Source organism: Lycium barbarum, chromosome 3 (assembly GCF_019175385.1).
Source record: "Lycium barbarum isolate Lr01 chromosome 3, ASM1917538v2, whole genome shotgun sequence".
Lineage (NCBI taxonomy): Eukaryota > Viridiplantae > Streptophyta > Magnoliopsida > Solanales > Solanaceae > Lycium > Lycium barbarum.
In genome coordinates this window covers 149,065,692-149,077,765 of record NC_083339.1, presented here as the reverse complement: position 1 = coordinate 149,077,765, position 12,074 = coordinate 149,065,692, and the positions used below count along the sequence as shown (strand labels likewise).

At 40.5% G+C, this 12,074-nt stretch overlaps 1 protein-coding gene across 3 annotated transcripts in view; it reads left to right on the top strand.

The window, feature by feature from the left end:
- The first annotated feature begins 795 nt into the window (after positions 1-795).
- The window catches only part of LOC132633605 (uncharacterized), a 37,245-nt gene continuing 25,966 nt past the window's right edge, over positions 796-12,074 (top strand). For 2 of the 3 annotated variants that reach the window (XM_060350138.1, XM_060350139.1), the window contains exons 1-3: positions 796-1,069; positions 1,186-1,241; positions 5,163-5,200. In XM_060350138.1, the coding sequence (XP_060206121.1) occupies positions 929-1,069; positions 1,186-1,241; positions 5,163-5,200 (235 nt within the window). In that variant the 5' untranslated portion in view covers positions 796-928. The remainder of the gene's footprint in view (positions 1,070-1,185; positions 1,242-5,162; positions 5,201-12,074) is intronic. The other variant, XM_060350137.1, reaches the window with a different exon arrangement.

The window sequence follows — 12,074 nt, the reverse complement described above, 5'->3', positions numbered from 1 at the left end:
AGATTTTATAAATGGGAAATTATTTCTTACCCACCAACTATCCCTCACCTCCACTCCACCAAATTTAACGACGCAAACTTTCCATATTTATAAATTTCTTATAAAGGTAAAATTAAATATGAAGTAGAAAATTCGAGAGGGGATAGGGGGTGGGTGGGTGTAGAAAATCAAAAAAGAAAACTTTTCAAAACATTAATTTTTTTGGAAGGGGTGGTTGGGTGTTGGGGGATTTGGGGGTTTAGGTTGGGGGGTATGGGGGATGAGTGGTGTAAAAAACAAACAAAAAAAATTGTTTAAGAAAAAATAATATTTTTTTTGTGGGGGGGGGGGGGGGGGGATGGGGATGTGGTGGGTGTAGAAAACCCAAAAAAGAAAACTTTTGTTTTTGGAGGGGGGTTTCGAGGGTGGGGGTAGGGGTGGTGAGTGGGGTTGTAGGAGTGGTTAGGGTTTAGTGGTTGGGAGATGAGTTGGGTAGTGGTAGAGTGGTTGGTGGGATAACACTTGTGGACTTGTTTTCCCTACTTAATTACTTTGATCAGGGAAGTCATTTTTCTTATTTGTAAGAATTTTTTTCTAAAGAAAATATTTTTCGAAAATTTTAATCAAATAAAAATGAGAAAATTGAAAAATATTTTTTAGAAATATGTTTTCCTCCGTACCGAACGCACCTTAAATAAATAAATTAGATGTTAAGGCAAAATTTACTAAATAAATTCTTCCAATTTGATTTCGGTGATTTTGAAAAATATGAGAAAATTACTAGCTTTAATGATAAAAGTAGTATTAGCATGATTTGAATGTTGAAGTAAAACAAACAGATAGCTGACGTTGTGACGTCCCGCGTTGCTTGAAACAAGTAACGGTCCCACGCGAAAGATTTGTAAGCGGAGTGAACTGCAGGGAAGGGAAAGGGCAGACCTTATCTCTCATGGCCGTTGCTGCAACGACTCACTTTACTATTCTTGGACAGCCGTTTGCTTCTCCCAGGTCTCGCTCTTCCAATTATGGTTGTCTATGCTGCTCTACCGATTCAAATTCACGTCGTGGTTTCGGTCCCAGTGATGAAAAGGTATCTGCGGTGCATTAACATTTCATTTGTATCTCACACTCATTTGATGTCATCCTTTTGATTTTGTAACCATAATATGGATATACTGCTCAACTGTTGTTGCTTCTTAAATTCAGGGCAAAAATTCTGCAACTGCCAGAAGGCGGGCCAAAGGCACAGTGCGTCCGCAAAGGTGCGCTTCTCTTTCTTCCTCTCTCGAACTTCTTGTTACAAATTGTTTAAATTCAGTTTATACGTAGAATATTTTAACTAGAAGTTGCGTTTTAAATGAAAGGATAGGATCCTCTCATAACTTTGTAACCACTAATAACTACTCTTGTCTATTTAAATACACTTGGTCTTGCATTTTGAAAGTATTCTAACTTTTGCAGCAAAGATTTTCTTCTTTTACAACCTTTCTCCAAAACTCTCTTCCTTGTCTAAAGTTCTACACTGGAAAGATCAAGCTGATATGTCTTGCTTTTTGGAAGAAGAATTTCTCCATTTGCTTACTGTAGTCATATCTTTTTTTCTTTTTCACAAAATATTGTCATATTTAGTTACCAAAAACAATTTGTCATATCCGCTAAAGCTATTTGCATTAGTTCTATTGCAATCTTGCGAAGGAGAGGGAACAAATTTTGCTTTAGAAAGCGTTATTAACGTGTTTCAACACTTCATTTGTTGTATTCTTGGTTCATATTTCAAACACTTCTTGGGACAACTTGTAGGTGGTTGCAATATATTTTGTTACTTTGTGGATGATGTTTCTTGGATGATGTGGATTTACTTTATGAAAAATCGATCTGAAGCATTTTTCCATTTTTGTGCCTTTTTTGCTGAAGTTAAAGCTCAATTTAATATTAATTTGCACATATTAAGGAGTGATAATGCTAAAGAATACATGTTAGAATTATTTCAGTCCTCATGAGACATCATGAGAATCTCCACCAGTTATCTTGTGTTGATACACCTTTTCAAAATGGAGTTGATGAGACGATGAACAAATATTTACTTGAGATAACTTGAGCACTATTATTCCAAACAAAGGTTCCTAAGCAGTTTTTAGTCGATGCTGTTTCTACGACTTGTTTTTTGATTAATTATATACCATTTGCCGTGCATGCTGGTGGTGTGCCTCATAGTGTTCTCTTCCAAGCAAATCACTATTTCTAGTAGAAGCCTAGGGTCTTTGGAAGCACATGTTATGTCAGATCTTTGACCATATGTCACCAAGTTGGACCCGAAGGCCTTGAAGAGTGTTTTCTTGGGATATTCTCGCCTCCAGAAGTCGTTGTTATTCTTCTGAACTTGGAAAATATGTGGTGTCAATTGACATGGTACTTTCAGAGAATACATCCTCTTCTATGCACCTCCCGTCTTTACCCATCAGAGGGAGGAAGATGAGTGGTTAATTGACCATGTCACAGGTGAACAATCAAATGAGGATATTTCTTCTACATCTCCCAGTTCTTCTATTGAGCACTAATCGACTATAGTGTCTCATGAGTCAGCAACTGCACCACCTGCTCCAACAAGACTGTTAGTTGTTCAAGTTTACTCTAGGAGGCGAGAGACCGATGATACATGTCTTGTACTAGTTCCTTCGTCATCAAATCCTCCTTACGAAACCTTGACCTTCCTATTACTCTTTGCAAATGAACATATTAGTGCAAATCCACATACTCCATGGCTAATCTTTTTGTGACCACTAATTTTTTTATAAGGTTTATGACCACTTATCTCCTATGTTTAGTTCTTTGAGTGCGTCTTAGACTCTACTTTGGTGTAATGTACATGGCCTAGCATATATATAGGGATTAATAGAATTTCTCTTTTGATTCTTTCCTTAATTAGAGTACAATGTATGTGTATGTACCTCTCACATTGTGGAATAAGACATAAGGAAAATCCCTCCATTATCTTGTTTGTTACAATGCTAAGTCCCACATTAGTTGAGGGAATGAGTTGTGGTCTCCTCATATAGTCTTGGACAATCCTCTCCCTATGAGCTAGCTTTTGAGGTTGAGTTAGGTCAAACTCCATTTCCTTACATGGTATCAAAGCCAGACCCTTCGATTCTTGTTGTTGTGTTTCACAATGTTGGACCTCAGTGTTATATTATCAACGCTCCAGTTCCAGTCCTGGACATTGGGGTTGAGGAAATGGATTGGGATCTCCTTTTTATGATCTTAGGCAATCCTCCCCCGATAAGGTAACTTTTGGGGTTGAGTTTAGCCCAAGGTCCCAAGTCCATTTAACAATACCATGGACAACATACTGACATATTTTATGCCGCAATCCCTATCCTCAAGAAGGTTCTGAAGCAACTGGGAAAAATTAGCAGTGCATTTTTATGAGAAGACAATTACACCCTACACAAGTACCATCTGGTAAACTGCGAAAAGATCATGCTTCCTAAGGAACTAGTTGGAATAGGTATCAGGAACCTGGCAATTCACTACAAATGTATGATGATGAAATGACTTTGGAGATACAATATAAATGATTCAGCCTTGTGGAAGAGGGTTATAAAAGCGAAAGACGAAGAGCAAAATCACTGGTGTACAAGACTCCCCACATCCCGTAAGGAGTTAGCCTCTGGAAGAGCAAGAGTAAATTGTGGGCGGAATTCAGTTCCAATAGAGTTTGCATGATGGGAAATGGAGAGCAATTAGTTTTTTGGAAGGACAAATAGTAAGGCGCTTTTTCTCTCATGGACGAGTATCCAGATTAATTTCAGCTAGTAAAATACCCTTAGGCCTCAATGATGCAATGTAGGGATGGAAGTGCATGGAATATAATATTCAGACGGAACATACAAGATTGGAAATTAAATAATTTGTTGCATCTGCTTGCAAGATTGGAACATACAGTTCAATCTCAGGCAAATGATAAATTAAGACGGGGAAGCTCATGTGACGGCAACTTTACAGTAAAAGCTAGCTACATTCATTTATGCAAGGGCAATGGAATTGTTGGAACATGGCCATGAAAGTTAATTTGGTAGACCAGCCTGCCACCTTAGGTGTTCTGCTTCAGCTGGTCAGGTTTTCAGGAGGTTTGTTTAACGCAAGATAATTTCAGCAAGAGAGGGATCCAACTGAGTAATAGATGCTCCATGTACCGGCAAAGTGCAGAGGATGTCTGTTACCTTTTCCTTCACTGTGAAGTTACTACAGATATATGGGACATATTTCTCAATATCTTTTGGGGTAAATTGGGTTATGCCTTACAACATGAGTATGCCTATGCAAGTTGGGGATTATGGACAGTAGGTAAACCCATCAAAAAAATCTGGCAAATTGTCTATGGATGCATTTTTTGGTGTATTTGGTTAGAGAAAAATGGCAGATGCTTTGAAGGGATTTCAACTCCCTCAGTGGAGCAACGTTTCTCATGTAAATAGCATAGAGCAATTTTTGAATTTTGTTAGCTCCTTGCTTTTTCCAAGAGTGAACATTGAATGTACTGGAGCTAACTATCTCTAGTACGAATTTGTATCTTCTTGGAATGCCTTCAATGAAATTTCCTTAAAAAATAAAAATTACAGCAACAGCAACAACATACCCAGTGTAATCCCACAAGTGAGGTCTGGGGAGGGTAGGATATACACAGACCTTACTTCTATCTTTATGGGACTCTTTCCGATAGACAAAAAAAAAAGACTAGAACTGGAAAATCAGAAAATCATTGGATGCCCTGTTGAAATTGCTTCATACAATGAAATTTCTAAGTATGTGCAAGCAAGCAATGTAGGAATTTACAGGGATAATGTGATCTCTTGTTTCTTATCTGGTGCAATGGACCTTTTTAGTGGTAAAAAAAGTCCAAATATACAAACTTTATGCAGGTGAAGACCTCACTTCAGAGGGGATATAAATGGTCATTTGAAGTGGGATATATTAATTGAATTTGAATGATACATGATATAAGGAAGAAGATTCACATTATTTTTCACTTCTCTCTACTCCTTCTAGTGCTTTAGAAATTGTTGTATCTATTCTATTGAACTTGTACCTTAGGTGTTGGCTAGAACTGCATGTTGATCTAAATATTGCTGGGAGTCAAACTTATTTCAATTATTATCTAAAGCTATTGTTTACTCTTGCAGGAATTCCTCTACTCCACAGTCCGACGACCTCCTTAATCGTCAGTAAATCACCCTACCTTGCATGTTGTGCAGTGTGTAATTGGGCATCTTTTTGTTTGTACCTATGGTTTAGCGGTTAATAATTTAGAGAAAATAGAAAACTTTGTTTGATTAGATGTATAAATTATTGGATGCATCAAAATATTAGAATTAAAAGAATATTATACATTGAAAACTTTCAAACCTAAAACAAGGCGTGCTTCAACTCTTTCTGAAAAAATAAAAATAAACCAAGGCATCTATTGAGACAGACCATGTATACCTTAGATTTATCATTTTACTTTCACGATCTATGCGACAAATGATACATGAACTCTGTTTCACATTATGAGAAACATTTCTCGCATAATTGATTTTCAACTTTCAGGAATATCATAAATGAAAAATTTGATTTGATGGGATACATAGTAGCATCCTCCCTAGGGGGTTGCTACATACAGATTAACACTCTAGCCCTGATAGGGAGTCTCTCAAGTTCCTTCTCTCGGAATAATTCTTTTATTACGTTATTTTACATGTGGTATGCTGTTTCTGGATAAGACAATGTGAGACTAGAGGATTAAGTGCACATATAGTAAGTGGTTGGTTTGGTCGCAAAATATCTTGAGGGAGCTAGGCTTTGAAGATCTAAGTCCTATAAAGCTAACATGCAGATTTTCATTTGCATTAGGTAAATGCATTCTTTAATCGTTATGAGCATACAAAACATCTGGATGTTTACCCTCACATTGGCTCAGGAGTGGTGATATAGGCCCAATAGCTTGAGGAGAAGTATTAACAGCTACGAGTAGCTTAACCCTTGAAACCCTAAAGGTGCTTTAATAGTAAACTGGATCTCTTTTTTTAGATATTCGCCTCTGTTTTGCTGAACTTGTATATTCTACAAGACATTATGCAGTGTACCTATAATCCACTTGTGGGATCACACTGCTATGTTGTTGTTGCAGTGTACCTATAATGAAAATATGCAAATCAACAAAACTCTTTTCTTTCCTTACAATTATGATTTTCAACAACAACAACAACAACAACCCAGTGAAATCCCACATCGTGGGGTCTGGGGATGGTAGAGTGTACGCAGACCTTACTCTTACCAAGGTAGAACGGTTGTTTCCGAAAGACCCTCGGCTCAATAAAAGCATAAAAAGAAGTCAGATAAGGTTAAGAGAATCAAAGCGATATGAAATGAAATAATGCAAGCGACACAGATAACACAGGATAATCAAAGCACAGGAAATAACAGATAATAGCAGAAATCTGAGCAGAAGAAATTATATTGCGATAATGCGACTACTAATAAGAACGGAAAACGAGACTATCTACTAGCCTTCTACCCTAATTTGGGTCCTCCAAACCCTCCTATCTAAGGTCATGTCCTCGGTAAGCTGTAGTTGCGCCATGTCGTGTCTAATTACCTCTCCCCAATACTTCTTCGGCCTACCCCTACCTCGTCTGAAACCATCCATGGCCAACCTCTCACACCTCCGCACTGGGGCATCTGTGTCTCTCCTCTTCACATGCCCAAACCATCTCAATCTCGCTTCTCGTATCTTGTCTTCCACCGAGGCCACCCCCACCTTATCCCGAATATGCTTATTCCTAATCCTGTCACTCCTGGTGTGGCCACACATCCATTTTAACATTCTCATTTCGGCAACTTTCATCTTTTGAATGTGACAGATCTTAACTGGCCAACACTCCGCCCCATACAACATAGTCGGTCTAACCACCACTTTGTAGAACTTGCCCTTAAGTTTTGGTGGCACCTTCTTGTCACATAACACTCCGGAAGCAAGCCTCCATTTCATCCACCCTGCCCCAATACGATGTGTGACATCATCGTCAATCTCCCCGCTGCTTTGCAGAATAGACCCAAGGTACTTGAAACTACTTTTCTTCTGGATGGCCTGGGTACCAAGTCTCACTTCCAAGCCAGCCTCCTGAGGTGCTTCACTGAACTTACACTCCAAGTACTCTGTCTTGGTCCTACTCAACTTAAACCCTTTAGACTCCAGAGTATGTCTCCAACTCTCCAGCTTAGCGTTAACTCCGCTACGAGTCTCGTCGATCAGGACTATGTCGTCCGCGAACAGCATACACCATGACACCTCACCTTGAATTTGCCGTGTCAATTCATCCATCACCAAGGCAAATAAAAACGGACTAAGAGCTGATCCTTGATGCAACCCCATCACAACTGGAAAGTGCTCTGAGTCTCCTCCTACTGCCCTTACCCTGGTTTTGGCTCCCTCATACATGTCCTTGATCACCCTAATGTACGCCACATGTACACTTTTAGCCTCCAAGCATTTCCATAGGATCTGTATTGGAACTTTGTCATAAGCCTTTTCTAGGTCGATGAATACCATGTGTAAGTCCCTCTTCCTCTCCCTATACTGCTCCACCAACCTTCTCACAAGATGGATGGCTTCTGTAGTTGAGCGTCCCGGCATGAATCCGAACTGGTTCTCTGAAATAGACACACCTCTCCTCACCCTCATCTCCACCACCCTTTCCCACACTTTCATAGTATGGCTTAGCAGCTTGATACCTCTATAGTTATTGCAACTCTGGATATCTCCCTTATTCTTGTATAGAGGGATCATTACACTCGCCCTCCATTCGTCGGGCATCAATGTCGTCTTAAAGATGACATTAAACAACCTAGTCAGCCACTCCAAACCTGCCGGGCCCGCGCTTTTCCAGAATTCCATTGGAATCTCGTCAGGTCCGGTCGCTCTTCCCCTACGCATCCTACGAACAACACCCTTAACCTCGTCAACCTTAATACTCCTGCAATACCCAAAATCGTGATGCCTTCCTGTATGTTGTAATTCTCCCAACACAATGTCTCTGTCCCCTTCTTCATTCAAGAGTTTGCAGAAGTATGACTGCCATCTCCGTCTAATGAGAGTCTCTTCTACCAATACTTTGCCATGCTCGTCCTTGATGCACTTTACTTGATCCACATCACGTGCCTTTCTCTCCCTCGCCTTGGCTAGCCTGAACAATTTCTGGTCCCTTCCTTTCTCTTCTAGTTCAGCATACATGCGTTCAAAAGCTGCCGTTTTTGCCGTCGAAACCGCCAACATTGCCTCCTTCCTCGCCATCTTATAAAGTTTTGTATTCGTCCACTTCTCCACCTCATCCTTGCTTTCTATCAACTTCGCATACACCACTTTCTTTGCTTCCACCTTCCCTTGAACTTCTCCATTCCACCACCAGTCCCCTCGATGCTGACCACGACTACCTGTCGAGACCCCCAACACTTCCCTTGCTACCACCCTAATGCAACTAGCCGTCTTATCCCACATACTGGTCGCATCCCCACTACTATCCCAGGCCCCCATATCCTTCAATTTCTCTCCCATCTCCAGGGTACTAATCGTGGTCAAACTCCCCCATCTGATCCTAGGTCGGTCCTCGACGACCCTCTTCTTCCTCGTCATCTTGATCGCTAAATCCATCACCAAGAGCTTATGTCGGGTTGTAAGATATTCGCTCGGAATGACCTTACAATCTTTGCACAAACTTTTATCATCCTTCCTAAGGAGTAAAAAGTCTATCTGAGTCTTAGCCACCGAACTACGGAAGGTTACCAAGTGTTCCTCCTTCTTTGGGAAACTCGAATTGGCTATCACCAACCCAGAAGCTCTTGCAAAATTCAAAAGTGAGACTCCTCCTCCATTCATGTCCCCGAAGCCAAAGCCTCCATGCACATCATCATAACCTCCCGAAATAGGCCCGATGTGTCCATTCAAATCACCTCCCACAAATAGCTTCTCAGTAGGCGGTATGCCTCCCACTAATTCGTCCAAATCCTCCCAAAAGCGCCTCTTCTCCTCGTCGCCTAAGCCTGCTTGCGGCGCATATGCACTAATAATGTTCAAAGTGAGTCCTTCAACGACCACCTTAATCGACATCATCCTATCAGTGGCTCTCCTAACCTCTACCACCTGATCCCTTAATTCACTATCTACTAAAATGCCCACCCCATTTCTATACTTCGACCTACCAGAGAATCACAACTTATACCCGTCTACCTCCTTAGCTTTAGGACCTACCCATTTGGTCTCTTGGATACAAGCTATATTAATCTTCCTCTTCTTAAGAATCTTAACTAGCTCTATGGACTTCCCCGTTAACGTCCCAATGTTCCAAGATCCTACTCTCAACCTAGACGCTCCTCTAACCCACTTACCCATCCTAACTCTCGCCCCCGTCCCCGAACGAGAACATGACCCTAGTCTACCATCACTAAGAAAAGCCACGAAAATGAGTATGAACTAATAAATTATTTAAAAGTCTAAAGTTAGCAAAATGTAACTACAAGTGTATGGACAAATAATGGATATGGCAACCGGAGGTACCAACTCCAGTTGAACTGAACCTGGTCGCCGCCGGAAAACACTGTTCAACGTTCGAGTTACTGTTCACACTATTCACTGTTGAGTTACTGTTCACTGCCGGAATTCTGCTCACAGAGACTTGAAACAGGAGAAGAGAGGAAAAGGGGGGGGGGGGGGGGGGTTGGAAAGAAAAAAAGAACAAGAAAAGAAAAGGAAAAAGGAGAGAGAGGGCTGGCCGGAAAATGGTGCCGGAAAAAGTCTCCGGCGATGACGCAGCTGTGTTCTAGCAGCGCCAGAAGCAGCTAAAAAAAAGGAAAAAAGGAGAAGAGAAGAAGAAGAGGAGAAGAAGAAAAGGGAAGAGAGAAAAAAGTAGATCTGGCCGGAAAAGTGGCCGGCGTTACCTGGTCGCCAGAGTTACCTGAACAGTGATGCGGTCTGGTCGCCTGACGGGGTGGACAATTATGATTTTCAAAGTATCATTTTCTTAAAAACTTAGTTTTGTCATTCAAATGTTCGGAAAAGCTTACTTTTCTTATCATATTTAATTTTGCTTGTGCTTAAAATTTAGTGTTTTATGTTTCACTTGTTTTCGAGTCCTAGACCACCCTATAGAAAACTTCGAGGATGATTGAGCAAAATGGATGATAGAAGTGGGTGATGGCAATAGCTGAAAACACTTTGAGAGGGCAAAAGAAATAAAAGGAGATGGTTAAAGGTACAATGGATATTTGTCACGCCCCAAATATAGGGATCACGTGATCGTCACCCGACAACCCAAACCCACCGAACGAACGAACATACATTATTTAGAAGTATGTAAAGTAAACACATATGAGGATCTAGGCGTCTTTGTACCATCACATGACATGAAAAGGGGCTCTTAGCAATCTCGTATTATAATGCACTACAATCAAAGAAAAGTTGTACGCTCCTCCTCGTACAGTACTTGCCTAAACCTTAATTTTTATAACTTTTCTTTGATTGTAGTGCATGATAGTACGAGATTGTCCTAATTACATGCCTAAAAGAACACATGTGGCCGAAGCGTGAGTATAATCGCATTCCATAAGTGTTGAGTCCCACATCAATGGGGACGAGGAAAATCGGGTTCTTTATATAATTTTGGGCAATTCTCACCTTACGAGCTAGCGTTTGGGGTTGAGTTAGGCGCAATGTCCATTTTCTTATCATGGTATCAGAGTCAGGAACATCCCAATTTATTGTTTACTTAATGTTGGACCTCCATCTCATATTATCCACATTCCAGTTGTCCATCCTGGTCGTCATTGCACACTAGCTGGTCAGTGGGGGTAAGAGAGTGTTTCGTTGGTGTTCTCTGTCTCAGTGCGACCTTGCTTGGTCAACAAAGGGATCAAAATGAGCGAGTTCTCGTCCCATACTCAAGTCTGACTTCGATCATCGTCTCCCGTCTGCGCAAGATGGATTTGGCTTCGGTAGGCGTGCAAGGGGTGTTGATTTCCACATTAGTGGGGATATGGAAAATCAGTCGCTTTATGTGGTCTTATGCAATCCTTACCTCATGAGCTAGCTTTAGGGGGTTGAGTTAGGCCTAAGATCCATTTTCTTGTTGGTAAGTTTCATCAGTGACCTTCTAGGTGCAGAGACAAGACTTTGAAAACATGACACAAAACTTATATCGAATTAGTACGTATCATTATGAGCTTGATCAAAATCTTTCATAAGATATGCTATCAATATACGTATATTCACAATACGATCTATATCTCAAGCATGTTCATCAACATGGTCAATATGATAGCATATTCAATATACAGTCAACATGATAAGAATATTTAATCAATAAATCAAGTTGTGTGTGGAGTGCAATGAATGAGGGGTAAGGCCTGTAGGCATAAAATTAAAAAGTTTGAAGGCGTCAATAAGATCCGAAGGAATCAACTATAAGGCCTAAATGCATCAATAAAGCCCGAAAGCATCCATAAAACCTGTAGACGTCAAGGATTGAAGGTATCAAATGCATATGACGTGAATGCATGCCAACGTGATCATCATTAACCCTATAAAAGCCTAACGGCATTGACAAAGCCATAAAGGCGTCAACGTAGTCGTAAAGGCGTTAAACAACCACAAAGGTGTCAAACATTTCACTTGGTTCCTAAAAGGGTATATAAGCCATCAACATTAAAGCTTTTCTATAAAACGCTTGATATTTTTTGAACATGCAACTATATTTTATTTAATACATGAAAAGCCCAAGACGTCAAAGTAACATAATTCAACCCTTAAAGCTTCAAGAGGCACGGTGAACATCTAAATCATTCTGTCAACAACTATTCTTCAGTATGTTGTTGGTGAAGGTTATACATAGTGGACATTGAGTGAGTTTGGGAGGAAGGTGATTCGGGAAGAGGAGGTTTGGGAGGCTATGGAAGGTTTTGTATGTGACAAGACCGCGAGACCAAATGAATTCACATTCGCCTTATTCAATAGTACGGAGCACAGTGAATGGAGAAGTTCTAGATCCCATAGCTAAGTTCTAGGA